At 33.0% G+C, this 22,179-nt stretch overlaps 2 protein-coding genes and 1 long non-coding RNA gene across 5 annotated transcripts; all 3 read left to right on the top strand.

Moving 5' to 3' along the window:
• The first annotated feature begins 4,724 nt into the window (after positions 1 to 4,724).
• Positions 4,725 to 8,507, top strand: LOC108476735 (uncharacterized). 3 transcript variants are annotated; one of them, XM_017779028.2, is made up of 12 exons: positions 4,725 to 4,946; positions 5,483 to 5,601; positions 5,752 to 5,857; positions 6,371 to 6,469; positions 6,584 to 6,649; positions 6,757 to 6,873; positions 7,115 to 7,189; positions 7,527 to 7,629; positions 7,742 to 7,789; positions 7,873 to 7,994; positions 8,096 to 8,197; positions 8,245 to 8,507. In XM_017779028.2, the coding sequence occupies exons 1-11, from the start codon at positions 4,884 to 4,886 to the stop codon at positions 8,195 to 8,197; spliced, it is 1,020 nt and encodes a 339-aa protein (XP_017634517.1). In that variant the 5' UTR covers positions 4,725 to 4,883; the 3' UTR covers positions 8,245 to 8,507. The 3 variants fall into 3 exon arrangements, with proteins under 3 accessions (XP_017634517.1, XP_017634518.1, XP_017634516.1); XM_017779029.2 differs by having other exon boundaries at positions 4,726 to 4,946; positions 8,264 to 8,507; XM_017779027.2 differs by having other exon boundaries at positions 4,726 to 4,946; positions 8,248 to 8,507.
• Positions 8,508 to 12,142: 3,635 nt separating this feature from the next.
• LOC108479298 (coatomer subunit alpha-1) lies at positions 12,143 to 17,639 on the top strand. The gene is made up of 4 exons (XM_017781807.2): positions 12,143 to 12,403; positions 12,515 to 12,766; positions 13,654 to 14,148; positions 14,393 to 17,639. Exons 2-4 carry the CDS (start codon positions 12,559 to 12,561, stop codon positions 17,338 to 17,340), a joined length of 3,651 nt encoding a protein of 1,216 aa, XP_017637296.1. The 5' UTR covers positions 12,143 to 12,403; positions 12,515 to 12,558; the 3' UTR covers positions 17,341 to 17,639.
• A 3,263-nt stretch (positions 17,640 to 20,902) lies between these two features.
• Positions 20,903 to 21,644, top strand: LOC128285752 (uncharacterized). The gene is made up of 2 exons (XR_008276301.1): positions 20,903 to 21,104; positions 21,232 to 21,644. It is a non-coding gene; the product is annotated as an uncharacterized LOC128285752 (long non-coding RNA).
• The last annotated feature ends 535 nt before the right edge of the window (positions 21,645 to 22,179 follow it).

Below are 22,179 nucleotides of genomic sequence, written 5' to 3'. Positions count from 1 at the left end.
AGTTTTATTCTGATGAGTTTAATGAACTATATAAGTCAAAAGGGATCATGAGACATTTGACAGTTCGTCATACTCCATGACAAAACAGCATTATAGAACGAATGAACAGAACGATCATGGAGAAAGTTTAATGTATGTTGTCGAATGTTAACTTACCGAAGTCATTTTGGGCTGAAGCAGCCTCTACTGCATGTTTTTTTATCAACTGATATCCATCCGTTGCCATTGAGAAAAAGACTCCACAAGCGGTATGGTCTGGTAATCTTGCTGACTATTCTGATTTAAAGATCTTTGAGTGTCCTGCGTGTGCTCATGTTTATAATGGAAAATTGGAACCGAGATCTATTAAATGTGTTTTTCTTAGTTATAAAACTGGTGTAAAAGGGTATAAGTTATGGTGTTCTAAAAATAGAAAAGTTGTAATTAGCAGATATGTTGTTTTTGATAAAACTGCTATTGTACCTAACTTATCTCTTAAAGACTCTTCCAATAAAGAAAATCAAAAGCAGGTGGAGTATCAGATTAATCCAGAATCTACAACATAGTCGACTCCTCAAACTAGTACAAAAATTCAGAATAGAGTTACTTCTTCATCACAATACTCTATCGTCAAAAATAGAACTAGAAGAGAAATTAAGCCTCTAAAGAAGTATGCCGAGGCTGATCTAGTTGCTTATGCTTTCAATGTGGCTGAAGATATAGATGCAAACCAAGAGCCATCTAATTATTCTGAGGCGGTTAGCTATGAATACTCAGAAAAGTGAATGTTTACTATGCAAAAGGATATGGAATCACTCCACAAAAATAGAATATGGGATATTGTGAAACTTCCTAAAGGTAAAAAGGTTGTTTGTATTAAATGGGTGTTTAAAAAGAAAGAATGAGCTCCAGGAGTTGAAGAACCCAGATATAAAGCAAGGCTTATTGTAAAGGGTTACAGTCAAATTCCAATAGTATACTTCACATATGTGTTCTTTCAGTTGTGAAGCATAGTTCAATTCGAGCTTTGCTTGGTATTGTAGCCATGCATGATTTGGAACTTGAGTAGTTAGATGTAAAAACTGCATTTTTGCATGGAGAACCTGATGAGGATATTTACATGTAATAATCAGAAGGTTTTACAGTCTCAGAAAAAGAGGATTATGTTTGCTTACTGAAAAAATCCCTTTACGGTTTGAAACAGTCACCAAGACAGTGGTACAAGAGGTTTGATTCCTTTATGACTTCTCATGATTTCAAAAAAGTAGCTTTGACAGTTGTGTTTACTTTGAGAAAAACAACGATGGTTCTTTTATGTATCTACTTCTTTATGTTTATGACATGTTGATAGCAGCAAAAGATAAATGAAAGATAAGAAAGGTCAAAGCCCAACTAAATGAAGAATTTGATATGAATGATTTGGGGCTAGTAAAGAAGATACTTGGTATGAAGATTCTCAGAGATAGAAAAGCAAGTAAATTGTACTAAGTATGAAGGGGTACATTGAGAAAGTTCTTTACAGATTCAATATGCAAAGTGCTAAGCCCGTTAGTACTCCTTTAGCAGTTCGTTTCAGACTTTCATCAGCTTTATCTCCACAATCAAATGATGAGATTGAGTACATGTCACATATTCTATACTCTAGTGCAATAGGATCTCTCATGTATGCTAGGGTTTGTTTATGTCAGTGCAGTTAGCAAATACATGATGAATCCCGGTAAAAAACATTGGAAAGCAGTTCAATGGATTTTAAGATACTTACGAGATACTACTGATGTTTGCTTACAGTTTGGAAGAATTAGAGATGGAGTCATTGGATATGTTGATATTGATTTTGCTGGATACCTTGATAGAAGAAGATCTCTCACAGGTTATGTCTTTACAATTGGAGGTTGTGTAATCAGTTGGAAAGCTACTTTGCAAACTACAGTTGCTTTGTCAACCACTAAAGCTGAGTATATGGAGATTACTGAAGCTTGTAAAGAAGCTATTTGGTTAAATAGACTCTTTAGTGAACTCAATGAGGACCTTCAAATTAGTACAATATTTTGTGACAATCAGAGTGTCATTTTCCTTACATAAGATCAAATGTTTCATAAGAGAACAAAACATATTGATATTCGGTATCATTTTGTTCGTGATATATTTTTGTGAGCAAAATTAGTAATTATGAAAATCCTTCAGATATGATGACTAAGTCACTTCCTATAACCAAGTTTGAGCATTGCTTAGACTTGATTAGTGTTCATTATTAAAGTTAAATCTTTAAGGGGTTTTATGGAAGAGGTGAAAAACTTATTTTTTGGGAATTCGTGTCAAGGTAGAGATTGTTAGAGTTGTGTGACCCAAATTCTAAGAGATTGCTTGCAAGTCAAGTTAAACAAAATATATCTTCTTTCTAGAAGATTTAGTATTTATGAGTATAATATATTTTAGCATTTGTTAGCATAATATATTTGACTTTGATTAAAATTAAGTTTTTTCTACATATAAATAGATGTAGTCGAAACTCCTCTTGTAACCATTCGAATTTGACATAGTGAACTTTCTTCTCTTTTGCTCGTGGTTTTTTCCTGAAAGGGTTTCCATGTAAAAATCTGTGTGTTCTTTATTTTTATTTCTCTTTTCTTTACGATATATTGTCATTACCGACGTTCTATTTTTACATCAAAAAATAAGATTATCCAATACATTAAACAATAAGATTATCTTATATATGTATTTTCCATTTTTTTTCAACTTTATTCATGCACCTATCGATATGTATGATCCTAAATGATAAAACCAAAATTTAGCAAAACGAGTTGGTGCGATTGGTATAGGTTGTAACTTTTACTGGTGCATAAAAAGTTGGGTTTTTTGGTTTACCACCGAGATTATGTGCACCAACAGGTACGATTGAAATTGATATGAAATTGATTACCCTTGGCTTGGATCCCAAAATATAAAATTATCAACAAGAATTTTACCAGTAAAAAGGTGTGGGTGTTTTTACTGTGAACATTTAAAATTAGAATTAATTGTTTTGAATGATGGAATTGTGTATTATGTTGGAAGTGAGAAATGTTTATTTTGAATTTTATTTGGATGAGTAAGATTGAAAAATGAGTTGCTAAGTGATGAATTTGATAAATAAGGAATAAATTGTAAAAAGAAAATGAAAAGTTCAAGTTGTAAGAGTTAAGAGGTGAAAGTCCGGAATTTGGATGCTTAAATTAATTTGAAAAGTGAACATTATTTGATATGATTAAAAGTTGTAGGATTAAATTATAAAGTTGTAAATTTTGAAAACTTTTGGAAAAAGGAATTCTTTTGTAAAAATTTGAGAAATAGAGATTATTTTGTAAGTTTTAAAACACTTAGGTTTAAATATAAAAATAATAATTATATACTTGATTCCATGAAATATTTGAAAAATAATTGTGTATGAAATTAAATAATAGAATTTTAAATTGCAAACAAAATTATGTAGTAGAAATTAAATAGATTACCATTGATAAAATGAAATTATAATTTAATCAAGTACTTGAATAAATATATTAAGCATTAAATGATAATATTGAAATTAAGTTAAATAAGAGGTTATATTCTATTAAATGAAAATATAAAAAAATATAAGCTAGATTGGTTGTTATTTATATATGATTTAGAATATTTATTTGAGTTTAAATGAATTTATGATGAATTAGGTAGAATAAATAAAATTAAATTTAAAGGCTATGAAATAAGCTCGAATGGATATAAAATATTAAAATAAATTTTAAAAGGTTGAAATTAAGTCTATTAATAAAAAGTTAAGTGTGAATGTTGTGAAAAGTTATTGAAAATCTTTAACGTGACATTTCTTATTTGGATTTGTTATCGAATTGGTAAGGGATGTTATATTAATTTATTTTTATAATATTCAGATAAAAAACCAGTTTTCTCTATATTTTAATTAATAAAATAAAAAATTTCTTTTTATAAAAAAGCTTATATGAAAAATATGTATCTAAACTATGTAACTTTTATTTATTTATTTATTTATTTAGGTACTGAAGTTTTATTCCGTCATTATTTTAGGGCCCAATAGTTAAGTCTTATTAAAAAGACTTATGAACCAATCAAATTATAAAATTTAATATTTTTAATAAAATATAATATTTTTAATTAAATAAAATATTTAAAATTAAGTTTAATAAAATTTAAATTAAAAAATCATCTCTCAATCTTTCTCCTTCCATCTTCACATTCCCTAAAAATAAATTTTACAAATTTTTGAAATAAACCCAGCATCAAATTTCTTCATTAAAACAAATCCTCATATTCTTTGCCATTAAAATAAACAGACATTTTCAATTTTAAGAACTCAAATTAAGAAGAAAAAAAAAACCTTTATTTTCTTTATTTTGAGCCATGGCAGGTGGTTTTTATGAGCTTTCTGATTTCATGTGAAGAAGGAAGGGGAAGAAAGAGATGAAATTTTTTATTTTTAATTTAATTTAATTTAATATTAATTTTAAATATTTTTATTCATTAAAAATACCACGTGTGATGTTTTGATTGATTTAAAAACTTTTAAGGGGAATTAACAGTGATAAGGAATAAATGAGAAAAATTACATTATTTTTATATAAAGCTAAGAAAAATACCTAGTTGATTTCAGACGGGTGGCAATAACATTGTTCCACTTTAGCCCAAGTGTACCTTTCATGCCCGATTTGGCCCACTTAGCAGCCCAAACCATATTTAGCTAGACCGTGCGGTACGCGACGCGACTTCGCGTGAAAGTCACAGCCAATCACCTGCGGTATAATTTCAATGAAGGAGAAAAGAAGATTTGGTTCATGTTTTTAGCTTATGCAGCTCAAGCTTGAACGGTCTCTAGCGCCTCTGCTCTGCTCTACTCTACCGCCATTTCCCGAATGGCTTCAATCTTTACTCTTCCACGTCCAACCCTTTCTCTTTACTTTCCAAAATATCGCAAGGTATTTTCTTGTGAAATTTGTCTACTTTCCACCTTTGGGTGCTTGAATTTTGCTTGTTTTAGGTTGAAAGTTACTACCCAAATCCTCTTAACACGTTCGAATTGCTTCCGTTCATGTCTACTTTTTTATTTTTTATGATAAGGGTACACATCTTTCAATGAAATTAATTATTTTATCCTCTTTAAGGTTCCTTTTTTTAAAGAAATCTAAAATGTCCCCATGGAATAAGGAAAGGTTTGTGGCTTTGAGTAACCAAATTTGAGTATAACTATGTGTAATTATAACACGTGAGTTTCCTGTTCTAACAGACGGTATGTCATGTTTCTGTTTTGAATGATTTTTTTCGGTTCTTCTTCGTTAGTCGTGATTTGATTTGATTCACTGTTTTAGTTGTTTGGATATATATATATATAGTTATATAGTTATATAGTTATATGGTACATGTTATTGTATTTGTAATAGTTAAATTTTTTAAAAAATAATCCCGTGGTGTTAATTATCTCAAATTTTGTTCTCTGATTGAATTTATTAAATAGGTGTTTAATTGCAATGTATTGCAAAGTCCATTCCTTAAAGATTGGAACCTTGGGTTTTCCAGAAAGGAGAGGTTCGAACCCTTTACTTCAACAGCTTCCATAGAGTTGAGGAGAAGGAGGTAAAATAATTACGCCGTATTTTTCATTTAGCGGAACTCCAGTTTCATAATAACATCTCAAAAACTCTTCTTTTTTTTTTTGGTGACTACAATTTGATCTGGTTGGTAATGTTATATTGATGGTTAGTATTTTGAATCCTAATAAAACAGGAGAACTTTGATCTGTGCAGTCAACCAAGATGCCGAGAAAGCTTTTAAGAAGACTGTAGAAGTGGATAGACTCATTGATATGTTGAGGGAGGCAAACCCGAGTGAAGTAAGCATTCTTTTCCCTTTGTAAACCACCTGCAATTTCATGTGCATGTATGTTGGTAGAGATTCCATCATGGCTATTAAGCTTAAGTCTGGAGAATGAATTTTCATATTTGCTCCTTTAAGGAACAATGGTTTTAGTGGCAAGTTTGTTGATTTGGATGAAATGTTTTAAGGGGTCGTGAACAAAGACCTAACACCACTATCCACCTAATAAGTTTGGATGGAATTCGAGCTTGGGAACAGCTTGCTATTAATCTTTTACTAGTAAATGAAAATGATATGCTTGCATTGATTTGGTCTTCATATGCACTGGCTTGTCACTTTGGGCAGCATTTTGATCTATCTAACCGTGCTTATATTGAGTTATTCATACTTGACATGTGGTTCAGTTCTTTCTATTTCCCAAGTTAATTTGGATGCTATTACTTGGAGTTGCAGATTGTATGTGATAGTGTCTGCTTACTATTTTTATTTTCTCATAACATTGTTTTTGCTGGCTTTTTCATGTGGACAGCTTCAGAAACTTGTCGTTGAAAATATCCTTGCGTTCAATGAGACCTTCTGGATACGACTTGCTGCAAGAAGTGACACCTGCAAATCCGATGATGATAAAGCACGGTTTTTGAGTTGGTTAATTCTAATGTTTCAAAATACTTGTGTGTTTTGACCTCATTATAGTCCATACGTTTTGTAATTCTTATATAGATTTTGTTTTTTCCTCCTGCAGAAAGATTATGAGGAATTGGCTACTGCTGTAATGAGCATAGTCGATCGCATTGTTCACAAGACCCATGTACCTCTCTCTTTGAGATAAAAAGGAAAATAACTTTGGTTACCGGAAAGCTCTGTTCTTTCCTTTGTCACTATTTCTAATTGATTTTTTTTTTCCATTTTTGACAGGAAAAGATTGATTCAGCAACCGATGTTCTCAAGGAGATCTTGGAACCTGCAGTCAACGAGGAGGAAGAGACTCCTTGGCCTCCTAAAGATCCCGAGGCTCTCAAAACAATGGAGAAAGTATATTAGAAAATGTCATCAATCTGTTTTTGGGGTCTATATGGATGATTTACTTCTATGTTTCAGATGCTTAAATAATTTTCTCAGACTTAGTTTTGTTTCATCTATTTCACCCTTAAGATAGGCAGCCGAGATATTTAATTGAAGCAACCTAGGTTTTTTGACACTAGATACGAATTGTTACTTTGTATCTTTTATTCCACTAAAGAATTGGTTCATCTAAGAATATTTTCCTTGTCAGAAAATATTTCAAATGGAGCAGGAAGGGAAACTAGACGAAGGTTTCCTTGCAGAAGTCAGCGCACAATTACGGCAAGTGAGTACATTCTGCTGCCTATTTCATATTGTTTTGATGGTAATAAAAACCGTTCTGCTTGTAGCTTAAGATTGTATGTTAATACATTGACTCTTCTTGAGTCTGTCCCGGTGAAAGAAATTGTTATGGATATTTCATGCTCATCTATCTTATCTCTTTTGGTCCATCAACTTATGTTGAATTGGTTGAATTTGTTTATATCTGAACTGACAATGTACTTCTCCGAAGTTTCAATGGTATATATGATTATAAAACTTCCATTACAACAATGCTGAGGTTCACCTCGCCACATAATGTATTTACTTAAAATGGTAAGATATGTTTTAGTAATTTGCAGGCGAAAGAAGATGCGGATAAGCCAGGCCTTGAGGCTATGTTGCAAAAGGTTCTGCAGCTCTATGCTTCTACAGTTCTTTCAAAGCGTAGTTATGCGAAGAAAGGCAATACTCTTTTCATTGAGTTTTCCATGCATCACCCTTTAGTCACAAAGGTATGCAGCAATTTTTAGTTTCTTGATTATGAAACATTAAGCTATATATATTTTTGGTGCAGGGAATGAAGTGTTGAAGGCTGAACAGTTTCTCGAAACAGTGATAAAAGGTTTTCTTATCTTGTTTAGCATCATATATCTGATGACATTATATTATTCATATTTATAAATGAACTCTTGAACTGTTATTCAGCTCCTGAGCAAGAATGGAACAAGCTTTTGATTGATGGATTAGCTGTTGGTAAAGGAGAAATTTCAGCAGAAGATTTTTATGCTGTAATCAAGAAACGGATTGAGCGGACTTTAATCCGAACTGTAAGAGACACCCTTTGCCTTGACTTCCTATTGGCTGTAGATTCACTCTTTTTCCCTTTTCACTCCACTAATCTCTCTCTCTCTCTCTCTCTCTCTCTCAGGAGGGAGGCTCGTACCAGCAACGTATTCTAACTGAATATTTAAAGGGAATTGAATCGAGAGCAGAGGAGGTTGTCCAGTTTCTTCAGGGCAATACGGCATAGGTATTTTCAGCATGCAAAATATATGAAAATTATTCTACCCCTTAAAGAAGAAATGGCAATTTGCAGATCTGGAGGCATGAAATGTACATTTTCTGAACAGTTCTATTGTGCAACAATGAATGCTGTTCTAGAAGCTATGGGAGTATTGGAGAGCTCCAGGCAGTGTTATCCCCCATTGATCCCCTTCCTTGATCTCCATAATTTTGCTTCTGATTTGAATTTTGTGTATACGTAATTAAGCCTCAAAACCATGTTGCTGACTGAATCACTGTAATTATTAGGTAATGCTATAATGCTATATTGCTATGAACTGAACTCTTAATGCTTTTTGCCATTTTCCATTTTATTGCTTATTTCGGTAATGATTAATTGCTTTGGGGAAAAAAAATAAAGGTTAAAATATGCTATAGGTCCCTGTACTCTTCACAAATTTTAAATTTAGTCCCTGTACTTTTATTTCTTGGAATTTAGTCCTACTTTTCAGATTTCAAATTTGGTCCCTGTACTTGAATTTTGATATCTAAAAATAATAAAACTAAATTTGATACCAGTTTTTAGAGAGTTATTGGAATATTTTTAGAGACTAAATATTAAATTTAAAAAAATAATAATAAAGAGAAATATGGAAACTATAACAGCTTGATTAAATACCGATTCTGTTTTTGACATTGGTTTTTTTGGGTCATACCGTACAAGTCTTGAAAATTTTGAGTTTGACCTGTATTTAATAGAAATGCCAGTAGTAGGTACAACTCTCTGCAGTCATTTTGATGACAGGAGTTGCCATGTTATCTTTTAATCCCTCCTTCAATGATGTATTGAAATTAATGTTGCGGTATAATGTAGTCGATTGTTTTTAACCTTTGATAAAATCCGAGATTCATTTAGAACACATTTTGTTTTATAAAATCATTACTTTTTTTGAAGTTTGATTATTATATAGACAATGCAATCCCAAGCATGTATATGATCAATATGCAGAAACCCTGTAGATAAATAATAGGACAAAGATTAGATTGTAAATGGTGGAACTTAAACTCGAACTTTGAGTGGGCATTTGATGTTTTCCTATGTTATGAATTTAATAGAATGTGATCGATGAGAATCTCATTATTGAAAAAGTTACTTTATAGTGTTTTATATACATTGGAAAATATTTATCGAATCCTAAAAAGTTACAACGATACTTTACAAAATTACATTATTAAATAAAATATAATATTAATGTATTTCAATATTTTCAATAAATTTTATTATTAACAAATATTTGAATTAAATATTTAATAATATTTTCAACAATCTTTATTATTAACAAATATTTGAATTAATATACAATGTATGGTTTTCTCATACTTGGTTGAATTCATAGCATAAATACATCTGAAAAATAACTAGTATATTAATTGAAGATTGTGAAGATGTAAAATATACAAGATTTTTCTTGTTACATTGTAAGGATAAATTCAAATATATACATATATGGCTTGAAATTGTTATCATACTAAAATTTGATATCGATAAAAATATATTTTAAAAATAAACTGATACAAAAACACTTAAGAAAAACAAAATAAATAAATAAATTTACCCTAAATTGAATTCGCATCCAATTGAGCCCTGCAATTAACGGTTTCTATCGTTGACCATATTGATCGTTAAAATAAATTGACGAGTCAATTAGATGATGAGACATGGTAAATTATGGTTTAATATTATATTTTATCATAAAATTGTTAAAAATCATAAAAAATATTAAAATTGATAAAAATTCGTAAAACTTATAAAATTATAAAATTTCTTATAAAGTTAATAAAACATGTTTATTATATTTAAAATTTTATTAAAACTTATAACAAGTTAATAAAAATTTATTAGCAATATAAAAATCTAAAATTTATAAAAGAAATTAAAAATATAAACAAAAAGTAATTCAAACTCCTAAAATCATAATGAACACATGATATCATACTAATCGTGGGATAATGTGAACATTTGTCAAATCGTTAGAGTCTTTTTATGTTGAATAAAATATTCTCAATCTTCTACAAAGAAAATGATAATAGCGAGATCCTCTCCTTTTTATCGATAAATTATTATTTTATTTTTAGAATTTTTATCTTCAATATTTTAAGATTAGTATAGTACAATAATTCGGACTTTGAAAAGTTGAAAATTGTTTGTTAAGTATTGTATTTGTATGATATAAAGTATTATTGATAAAATTAGATGCTATAAAATTAAATATTCATTATCCAACAGTTGCAAATATTAGCATATGTCAGCATGCAATATTCTAACCATGTTTTCATAACCTAGTCAATTAGACAATCAATTTGTAGGTTCGACCAGTTAGACCGGTCCGTCAAGTTCAATTAAATAAATCATTAAAAATTTCAAAAAAAGTTTTAAAAATTAAAAAAATGATCCAATTGGTTCGTATCGATTTTTGGGTTAACCAATCTGATGACCTTCCTTGGATCGGTACTCTTGTCAATTCTCAATCTAACCGGTCGATCCAATCCAATTCTAACAACAATAATTCTTACTACTATTCCCATTATCCAATGATTGGTCTAATGACATGTGTTTATTTCGATTTCAGGAATTTAATTTCTAATATCAGAAACTAATATATGAATTTTTAAATTTATTAAAAATTATAATTTTATAATTTATTACAGCATATTTTGAATTTTTATAAGTTTTATAATTACTGAAAATTTTTATAAGTTTTATAAGTATTAATCATATTTATACTTTTTTAATGTATCTTATAACTTTTTATGAATCTTTTATAATTTTAAAAGTTTATAGAAAGTTTTTAATATTTTTATTTTTAATATATTTTTAAGTTTTATGATTTTTAATTTTTTAATAGTTTTTATGAGAAATAATAAGATTAAATTAAAGATTGCCATGTGTCACCATCTAATTGACTCGTTAATTAATTTTAACGATTAATGTGATCAAAGGCGAAAACCGTTAATAAAGGGGTTTAATTGGTGCAAATTTAATGAATGGGCTTAATTAATTTTTTCATTTTATCCTAGGGCCTTTTGTACCTATAAACCTAAAAAATATTTATAATGAAATAAATGCATTAATTTTGAATCTTAATCCTAAATATAGATAAAAGAAATGTTAATTTTATCCTAGAAAATTGTTTTTATTTTTCCATCTACATAGGAAAATAACTCTTCACGATGAATCTTAGTTCGATTGGCATTAATATTATTGTTAGTGCAGGAGGACGCGGGTTCAAGCACGCTAAAACGTATTTATCTTCCTATTAAGGGTTGGAGAGAGACTATTAGTAGTTCTAGGCACATTTATATCAAAAAGAAAATAGCTTTCGTACCAAAGTAACTTTCAAGGGAATGTTATATTCTATTGGTAAGTAAAATAATTTTCACATACCAAATATTAGAATCTATAAAAAATGATAACTTTCCATTGTATCAAATGCTCTCTCAAAATTCAAGACCTCAATCTTTGTGAATAGTGCAAATGAGGCGATACTTTATTAATGTTAAAAGTATCATGGATGCTCTTATATTAAGAGTTGAACTGTATTTTGTCCCCTCTATTAAAAAAAAGAAAATTAATTCTTATACATTAGATCGAAGAGTAAACTGGTCATTCTGTAAAAAAAATTCATTTATTTTTTTTGTTAAAAATTGATCCCTATACGTTGGCACAAGGTACACATAGCACGTCATATGTCACTATTTGATTATTCTACCAACCACGTCAATTTTTAACAGTACATATGAATGAAATTTTTAAAAGAAATGACTAATTTACTCTTTAATATAATATATACGGATTAATTTAGCTGGGCAAAATTCAATGGTTGTAAGATACTTTTTACCCTTTCTTAACATTTCCTTTTCAAAATAAAAAGAGATTATTTTCGTTTTTACCATGTTTAACTTCATAAGTTGTCGGGTAACTGAAGGTAGTATTAACCTTTTAACCTTCACAAAAAAAACGTCGTCGTAAAAGCCGTGAAATGGGAAGGGAAGTCTCCTCCGTCATAAGACTATACAGAAAAATCACAGAACTTGCAATACTGGCACTAAAAAAGGCTCAGATCTTAAAGAAAACAGAGAATCGAAAACTCTCTCTTTCCTTTTTGAATATATCCGAAGATACAAAGGCGCTTTCATTTTTGTAATTAGTTTTAGATGCTGAATCAGATCTAAGGTAATTTTCTAATTTCTTCTTACCTATGTATTCAATATACAAATCTGATTATCCCTATTTGTTTACGCGGAAAAAATTATTTAGACGTTGGTTTTAATTCGATTTCTGCAGAGACTTAGCTTCCGGAGAGAAAGGAAAAAAAGAAGAAGAAGAAGATGTTGACAAAGTTTGAGACGAAGAGTAATAGAGTGAAGGGACTGAGTTTCCACGCTAAGAGGCCTTGGATCTTAGCTAGTCTCCACAGTGGCGTTATCCAGTTATGGGACTATCGAATGGGAACCCTGATTGATCGATTCGACGAACATGATGGCCCTGTTCGCGGCGTTCATTTCCACATGTCTCAGCCTTTGTTTGTCTCTGGAGGTTCAGATTTCATTTCTTTTCTCATTTTATATTTGCGTATGAGTCTCGTTGATTATTTTACTGATCCATGGATTTGAATGTGAAATTGTGATTTGTGATGGTTAATTGGGATTGGATTAGCTTAAATCCATATGACATTTAAGAAATCTGGTGTGTATGAGCATTTGGATCTAGATTTAGTCATAGAGACTTCATATCCTTGAGCTTGGTTTAGAAATTTTAGATCTGACGTTCTAGAGCAAATGAATGTCAGTGCAACAGTAGATGGATTTATAAGTATGCATTCATGACATATATTATACATTTTTTCAGTGTGGTTTTATGTGTACTACGTGGTACTGCCAAAGCTTGAATCTATTTGTGTTTTGAGCCTTTTTTTTTTAGAAAATGAAAAATCTTCTTTCACAACCTAAAGTAAGCAGACATATCTTCTACTAGCTGATAGTCCTGTGATTAGTCGCTATGTCAGCTGCAGCAGGTCAGTTTTGTACCTTACATTAGCTTGAATGTCCTCGGCAGAACAGATTCCTGAGCTGATCACAACTTATGAACTCAACAAATTTATTTCACTTTTTGCTGACAACTTACACATTCTAGAAGCAACTTTATGGCACTTTTCACTCGTTTAAACCTGGCAAATAACTTGCTGTACAACCATGCGCATTTGATATTAAACTTTTATGTGAGTAGATTATTCCAGAAAAGGTATACTGTCTGTGTTTATTTACTTGAAATTTTCTATAACCTGAAAAGATGGGCAACTAAGGTCAGAATTTGAAAAACTTTAGTGGATCAAAAATTCCCATATGTACTATGACTGTTTTTAGAAAGCGTAGGGTACTTGTGCAATACAAATGATATGAATAATTGATAGTTTCTTTTTTCAGGGGATGACTACAAGATAAAGGTCTGGAACTACAAGTTGCATAGATGTCTTTTCACCCTTCTTGGACATCTGGATTATATTCGTACTGTGCAATTTCATCATGAGCATCCATGGATTGTAAGTGCTAGTGATGATCAGACTATTCGCATTTGGAACTGGCAGTCACGAACTTGCATTTCGGTGTTGACTGGTCATAATCACTATGTTATGTGTGCTTCATTCCATCCTAAAGAAGACCTTGTTGTGTCAGCCTCCCTTGATCAGACTGTTCGGGTCTGGGATATTGGTTCCTTGAAAAAGAAGACTGCCTCCCCCGCGGATGACATTCTACGGTTGAGTCAGATGAACACAGATCTTTTTGGTGGTGTTGATGCAGTTGTTAAGTATGTGTTGGAAGGTCATGACAGAGGTGTAAATTGGGCTGCATTTCATCCCACTCTACCTTTGATAGTCTCTGGGGCAGATGATCGCCAAGTAAAATTATGGCGCATGAATGGTAATTATAGTAAAACTTTATCTTTCTCCAATGTAAATTTCGTTTGCCAGATGTATTGATCAAAGCTTGTTGTCAAGTACATCTATTGGCCAATTAAAATCTTTGTAAGAACTTGCCTGATGGTTTTCTTTTCTTGAGCTTGATGTATGACACATGGCCCTTGATATGTTCTCATCTTTTGTTCAGCTGGAATTTAGACCCCTGAATTATTGTGGAATTGAATAAATTGTTTAATTGGTTGCAGAGACAAAAGCTTGGGAAGTGGATACCTTGAGGGGGCACATGAATAATGTGTCATGTGTTATGTTCCATGCCAAACAAGATATCATTGTATCAAATTCTGAGGATAAGAGCATTCGCGTGTGGGATGTAACAAAGCGAACTGGACTTCAAACTTTCCGGCGAGAACATGACAGATTCTGGATTCTTGCTGTTCATCCTGAAATGAATGTTTTGGCAGCTGGACATGACAGTGGCATGATTGTATTTAAGCTAGAGAGAGAGCGCCCTGCTTTTGCAGTGAGTGGGGATTCTCTGTTTTATGCCAAGGATCGGTTTTTAAGGTATTTTGACTTTTCATCTCAAAGAGAGACACAAGTAATTCCAATTCGGCGTCCTGGTTCCTCAAGTCTGAATCAAAGCCCAAGAACTCTTTCTTACAGCCCTACGGAAAATGCTGTTCTTATCTGTTCAGATGTGGATGGAGGATCTTATGAATTGTATGTGGTACCAAAAGACAGCTCTGCTAGGAGTGACAGTTTGCATGAGGCAAAGAAAGGTCTAGGCAGTTCTGCTATATTTGTGGCTAGGAATCGGTTTGCTGTTCTTGACAAAGGAAACAACCAAGTCTTAATCAAGAATCTGAAAAATGAGGTGGTGAAAAAGAGTGGTCTGCCTGTGCCTACTGATGCAATATTTTATGCTGGAACAGGTAACTTGTTGTGTAGGTCTGAGGATAGAGTAGTTATATTTGATCTCCAGCAGAGGCTTATTCTTGGTGATCTTCAAACCCCTTTTGTGAAGTATGTTGTTTGGTCTAATGACATGGAGAGTGTTGCTTTGCTCAGCAAGCATACCATTGTCATTACTAACAAGAAGCTTGTGCATCAGTGCACTCTTCATGAGACAATACGTGTTAAGAGTGGAGCTTGGGACGAGAATGGTGTTTTTATTTACACCACCTTAAACCATGTAAAATACTGCCTTCCCAATGGAGATAGTGGAATCATCCGAACGCTTGAGGTTCCTATATACATAACTAAGGTTTCTGGCAATACTATATTTTGCCTGGATCGTGATGGGAAGAATAAGACTATCGTCATTGATGTTACCGAATACATTTTTAAGCTATCTCTTCTTCGGAAGAGATATGATCATGTTATGAGTATGATAAGGAACTCCCAGCTTTGTGGTGAGGCCATGATTGCTTATCTTCAACAGAAGGGGTTCCCTGAAGTGGCACTCCATTTTGTCAAAGATGAGAAAACACGCTTTAATTTGGCTCTAGAGAGCGGGAACATTCAAATTGCCGTTGCATCAGCTAAGGAGATTGATGACAAAGATCATTGGTATAGGTTGGGTGTGGAGGCCCTTCGCCAAGGCAATGCAGGTATAGTGGAGTATGCCTACCAGAGGACAAAGAACTTTGAGAGGTTGTCATTTCTTTACCTCGTTAATGGTAACCTCGAAAAGCTGTCCAAGATGCTGAAAATTGCAGAAGTTAAGAATGATGTTATGGGTCAGTTTCACAATGCTTTGTACCTGGGTGATATACAGGAACGAGTTAAGATCTTGGAGAATGCTGGTCACTTACCTCTTGCTTATATTACAGCATCTGTCCATGGGCTACAGGATGTTGCTGAAAGGTTGGCAGCTGAGTTGGGAGATGATATCCCTCCTTTGCCAGAGGGTAAACAACCTTCGTTATTGATACCTCCAACCCCTGTTACATGTGGTGGTGATTGGCCCCTTTTGAGAGTCATGAAAGGCATATTTGATGGTGGATTGGATAGCATTGGCAGGGGTGCTGCGGATGAAGAGGAGGGTGAAGAAGGTGATTGGGGTGAAGATCTTGATGTGGTTGATGTTGATGGCATACAAAATGGCGATGTTAGTGTAAATTTCGAGGATGCGGAAGTGGCTGAAGGAAGTGAAGAGGAGGGTGGTTGGGACCTTGAAGATTTGGAACTTCCCCCTGAGGCAGACACCCCGAAGGTTTCTGGCAATGCCCGTTCTATTTTTGTGGCACCAACTCCCGGTATGCCTGTAAGTCAGATTTGGGTTCAGAAATCATCTCTTGCTGCTGAACATGCAGCAGCTGGCAATTTTGATACAGCAATGCGTTTGCTGAGCAGACAACTTGGCATAAGAAACTTTTCTCCTTTGAAATCCTTGTTTCTTGATCTTCACACTGGCAGCCATAGCTATCTTCGTGCATTCTCATCCGCTCCAGTTGTGTCGTTGGCAGTTGAGAGGGGATGGAGTGAGTCTGCTATTCCTAATGTTAGGTGTCCGCCAGCCCTGGTATTCAATTTCTCTCAGTTGGATGAAAAGCTGAAGGCTGGTTACAAGGCCACAACAGCTGGAAAATTTACTGAGGCACTCCGGCTCTTCCTCAGCATTCTTCATACTATTCCGTTGATTGTTGTGGAGTCAAGGAGAGAAGTTGATGAGGTCAAGGAGCTAATTATTATTGCCAAGGAGTATGTTCTTGGTCTGCAGATGGAGCTTAAACGAAGAGAAATGAAAGACAATCCAGTACGCCAGCAGGAGCTTGCTGCCTACTTCACTCACTGCAACCTTCAATTACCACACCTAAGACTTGCCCTGCTGAAAGCAATGACTGTCTGCTACAAGGCAAAGAACATGGCTACAGCAGGTAACTTTGCCCGGCGACTGCTAGAAACAAACCCCACAAATGAGAATCAAGTGAAGACAGCCAGGCAAGTGCTTCAAGCTGCTGAGAGGAACATGACAGATGCTTCTCAGCTGAACTATGATTTCAGAAATCCATTTGTGACATGTGGGGCAACTTATGTGCCTATTTACCGAGGGCAGAAGGATGTATCGTGCCCATATTGTACTAGTCGCTTTGTGCCTAGCCAGGAAGGGCAATTGTGTACAGTGTGTGACCTTGCATTGGTCGGGGCGGATGCATCAGGGTTGCTGTGTTCTGCTTCACAGATACGATGAGGCAACAAAAGTTGGATCCACTTTTGAACTTAATCCTGCTGATCCTTTTAGATGCAAAACCCATCCTCAGCGATCAACTCATATCTGCAGTTTAAAAGGTCAGAGTTTACTTTAGAAATTATTGAGAACTGAAATTAATTTGTTTGTGCTATTTCCTTCTGTTTTGTTTTTTTCCGGCTTAATAGAGTTCATTATGATTTTCGTATGTAAGAATGAATTTGGATTTATAATTTTCTGGATATTCGCCTTTTTTGTTGTTTCATAGACAAAAAATAGAAAAGTCACGGAGCCTTGTTAAATGATGATTGTTAAGTCATAGGTAGCACCTAGTATCTGATTCTTCGTTTCTCATTTCCTTAAAGAGTATCCATGTCTTGACATTTGCTTGGATGCGAGTACAAGGTACGATAATCTAAACATGATATATAAATATATTTTATATCCAACTCTCACTTTGAAAGTGATTAATTCAATCTTTATTCATTTGATATTAGTGATAATGAACATTGTATAAGCGTGACTCTGAACTTTTGAAATTTTATCAAGCATATGATGAGTTAAAAATCTGACAGACCATACGCGTTATTGATAGATGAAATATTTTGCTGCTTTTGTTCTATTTACATGTTTCTTTTATCAGATCTGTTGAGTTACATTGTTAACAAGTAGAGCTGAATAAAAAGGTTTTCTGTGTAGTGTTCCAAAGCTGATTTTGATTTCAACTAAACTCAATTTTATTTTTCTTTAATTGATTATTAATTTTATTTTTAGTGTAAGAAATAAATATTTTATATTTAAAATAGTAGAAATAAATTAAAATTTTAATTGAAAAGTTATTAAAAAAAGAAATACTATGTAAGACTTACTAATTTTTTATTTACTTAAAAAAAAAACAATTTGTTTAAAATATGTTTACAGAAAAGACTTTAAAATTTGATCAAAAGGTCATAAAACAAAGTGTAGTTTGTCAAAATAAGTTAAATTAAAAATAATAATATGGAGAAGTAGAGAATTGAATTGGATATTATGAATGTTTTAAAATTCAGAAAAGGTTATTAATTTTATGTGCATAAATATAATTATTGATCATGTGCATACATATAAAATTGAATTATTTAGTTATACAGTAAAGGGTTAATAGTATGTTTTGCTAATGGTAGAGGGACTGCATACATATTTTCACCGATTTGATTGATTTACCCATGAGTTCTGATTGGTTAACATTTGTTGGGCAGTGGAAGTATACATATTTTCCAACAATTCATCAAATTAGGGGAGAGAAATGGATTTTATTCCACTTATCTTTACTCCTATCCCATACGTATACACTGGTCAGTGGGTGAGAAATTAGTTTTCACTAGAGTTATTATCCGCCTTCGCCGGGCTTTATTTTAAAATAATTAAAATAGTTTGAAAATCAATGTGTGTTAATTCTTTTAAAAAACTTTTTTAGCACGACACGTACCTCTCAGGTATTGATACCTACAAGCTTGGTATTGATATCTAGCCTTTCATTTTGATTTCGAGGCCACTGATTTGCAATGTATGAATATCTAAATTCTTAATATTGATATTTAGTCCTTAAATTACTTGGTAAACATTTAAAGCACTTCAAAATATTTTATAAACGTCTCAAAAATATTTTATTAAGTATGGTATTCATTTAAAATATGTTTTTAGTACTTTTATAAACCTAGAAAATGTTTCACCTCTAAATGTCTTAGGGATAAAATTTATTTTAAATATTGTTATATCAAAAGCTTAGACATCTAAACTAACAACCACTCCTTGTTTTATATAACAAAAATTTAAGACAAATTTGTAATTGGAAAAGCTTCCTTTTAAGTCATTTAAACATTTTCAAAATCAAAATTTGTGACACCCTACATCCAATACAGTTGTTGGATTCGAATGCGTAACATCACGTTATGTTGTTGGGGCAACTCAAACTACTTCAATATAATTATATTAAGTTTAATATTAATTTTTATACAATTCAAATTAATATAAATTAATAGTCATTCATATTCACATACATACATTTGAGATGTTCGACTTCGTTTAACATGTTTCAGGGTTACTCAAGATCGAATACATTTGTCAGGACTTGATTCCAACTAATTCATCAAAACTTAACTAGAGGTCTAGAGATATTGAGGATCATGTCTTGAGACAGACTTTCCCCTGTTTTGGACTTTTAAATTTGATGATCAGGTATCTCGAGACTAAGGGATTCTTGTCCTGAGACTTAATAGCTATTGTTAGGGATGTCAAATGGGTGAGGTGGGTGCAGGGGGTGCTCCCGCTGCACCCATACCCACCAAGAATTTTCATCTCCATCCCTGCCCCGCAACCCGCTATGGGTACAAAACCCAAAACAATCCCCGCCCCACGACCCGTAAGACTAAAACCATCCCCACCCCACCACCCACGTGCGTCCCTAGACCCACCTAATCCCCGCTATACCTGCCCCACAATCTACTTCATATTATATATTTATAAATATCAGTTAAATAAATATAAACTAAACTTTTTATGAAAAAAGTATGAAATACCTGTCCTTTGGACTTCTACCACATATGTGACATTATTCCAATTGTCACCATTTAAAAAAAAAAACAAGTCGACCCTTTAATTAATAAATAAAATATAAATGTCTTCAAATGCAACACAATGGCAAAAATTAAATACTATTAAAATAATTATTAAATTAAATTTTTATAAATATTTATTTTTTAAATATGCTTATTATATTATGCAGAGCGGGTGGGTATGAGGCAGGTACAATGTCATCCCTATGCCTACCCCACCTCCCATAGTGGGTCTAATTTTTGTTCCCATCCCTGCACCACCACCCTTGAAACTTGTACCCGTCCTCTTCAATTGGGTACAAAGTGGGGTGGGACACCGTGAAACTCGCACCATTGACATCCTTAGCTATTGTCTCAAGACATGTTCAGCGTGTCTCGAGACCATTACCCAGATACACTTGAAATGGTATTTTTGTGCTTGAGGTCTTGAGACATGACCAAAGTGTCTTGAGACCAACAGATCAAATTGCCTAAAATGAGCATTTCCAAACATACAACTATAACACCCCAAAATTTTAGTTTTTAAATTGTTAAAATTTGTCAAGTGAATTAATTTGGTTTAGTGGTTGAGTGTCGTGCTTGTGTGTGTAAAGTTTTAGGTTTGAATCCTTTTACTTAAATTTTTGTTATTTTTGTCTCAACCCCTAATTTTGGATAGTAAGTTTATATATTATTTTCGCTCAGTTAAAGATAAGGATGAGCCTGTTGATTTAATAGTAAGGCTTTAACTTATCTAGAGGTCTCAGTGTTTGAATTCTTATGTCTGCAAAGTGGAAATATTTTTATTTTCATACACTATGCTGTTCATGTGGATGTGGTTAGGTTAGATTCGAATTTTGATCAGCCTATTAGGATAGCAACTAATGGGATTTAATAAGATTTTATCTGGTTCATATTTATTTTTTAAATTTTTTTTTAGAGAAGTATTCTCCCTAAAGTTCTCCCACGTTTCTCTCCCACTCCCCACGTTACGTCTAGCTTCCCCATTTTCCATTTTCTCATTTGTTTTGTTTTGATGATAGCTTACTGGTAAATTCTCTCTGATTTCTTTCTCTCATTTTTTTTTTTCCAAATTTTCTTTTCTTTCTTGCTCGTTATTTTCTTTACTGTCCCAACTTCGGTGGTTGGCGTTTGTCCTGGTGCTGATGTGTTCATGTGTGGTAAAATCACCGGGTAAGAGTATGTCATTTCTATTAGTGTTGTAGTATTTCTATTTCTTGTCGTTAAGTTTCATAAGGTATTGGAATAATCTTTCAAGTGGTTGAAGGGTTCTAGTATGATCTTTTTAATGTACTGATAGGAGAAGATCGGGAGATGCGTGAATTGTCTCTAGCGAATTAGAGAATTTGTTGGGCTCCTATTCTGTTGGGTGGGTGGCAATTACCGCTGTGGTGAGGGCATCAAAAAATGATCAGGTGTGTAATGAAAATCTCGAAAAACAACAAACGACATGAAGCCAAAAACTTATTGTTGACGCTACACAGCTGTGTGGGCCACATGGGTTGAGTTAAGTGGGTCGTGTGGACCACACGGGTTGGGCCAGTTAGGTCGTGTGGGTTATATGGGCGTGTGAGCCCATTTTCTATAAATTTAGTAAGTGTAGTATTCGAAATTTGATTTAAGGTTAGCCACTTCGTAGGTTCCGTAATGTGTTTTGTTGGTCATTAAATTGTGAAATATGATATTCTGCTTATGTTATTACAAATTCTGAAAGCATGATAGTATGTTCTAATATGTATAGCATGTATGATATATATGCATTTGTTATCTGATTAGTGTTTGCATGTGCATTGGGATAGGGTAATGATGTGACGGATGAAGTGTAACAGTTTAATGATCTGCCTTATCTGGTGGTTTTAACAACATACCTGTTCTGGTGGCTTGACCACACTTATGTAATTTTGGCGGTTTACTGCATTATTTCTGTCAGCTTGACTGCATTATTTTGAAAAGTAACATATGCTCACTTATAGGTGTGTGGGATTTGATGAGTATTTAATTACCCTAATTGGTGTGTAGGGATGGGCGAAGATGGTGTAGCGGATGGGGGTAGGATCTATTTTTGTATCTGAATTTGAATCTGTATTTACATTTGTAACTGTGCCTAAATTTGTACTGTGACTGTATTTGTTCTGTTCTGTTTGTTTGGGTTGAGTTACACATTGAGCTTGTTAGCTCACCTAGAAGACGTAAGGGAGCTGAGACCAAAATCTTAGTAATAAAATGGTTATTAAAAGACTTTGCCTTT

This window comes from Gossypium arboreum, chromosome 12 (assembly GCF_025698485.1).
Source record: "Gossypium arboreum isolate Shixiya-1 chromosome 12, ASM2569848v2, whole genome shotgun sequence".
NCBI lineage: Eukaryota > Viridiplantae > Streptophyta > Magnoliopsida > Malvales > Malvaceae > Gossypium > Gossypium arboreum.
The sequence above is the reverse complement of the archived record's forward strand: the minus strand, read 5'-3'. Positions and strand labels throughout refer to the sequence as shown.

What these genes read in the sequence shown, in the direction of transcription:
- LOC108476735 (XM_017779028.2), top strand. Translation starts at nt 4,884, where the DNA reads ATGGCTTCAATCTTTACTCTTCCACGTCCAACCCTTTCTCTTTACTTT. An exon ending in GCAAATCCGATGATGATAAA is followed by an intron (nt 6,470 to 6,583) that starts GCACGGTTTTTG and finishes TTCCTCCTGCAG; the next exon opens with AAAGATTATGAGGAATTGGC. An exon ending in TCTCGAAACAGTGATAAAAG is followed by an intron (nt 7,790 to 7,872) that starts GTTTTCTTATCT and finishes ACTGTTATTCAG; the next exon opens with CTCCTGAGCAAGAATGGAAC.
- LOC108479298 (XM_017781807.2), top strand. Translation starts at nt 12,559, where the DNA reads ATGTTGACAAAGTTTGAGACGAAGAGTAATAGAGTGAAGGGACTGAGT. An exon ending in GCCTTTGTTTGTCTCTGGAG is followed by an intron (nt 12,767 to 13,653) that starts GTTCAGATTTCA and finishes TTCTTTTTTCAG; the next exon opens with GGGATGACTACAAGATAAAG. An exon ending in AAAATTATGGCGCATGAATG is followed by an intron (nt 14,149 to 14,392) that starts GTAATTATAGTA and finishes AATTGGTTGCAG; the next exon opens with AGACAAAAGCTTGGGAAGTG.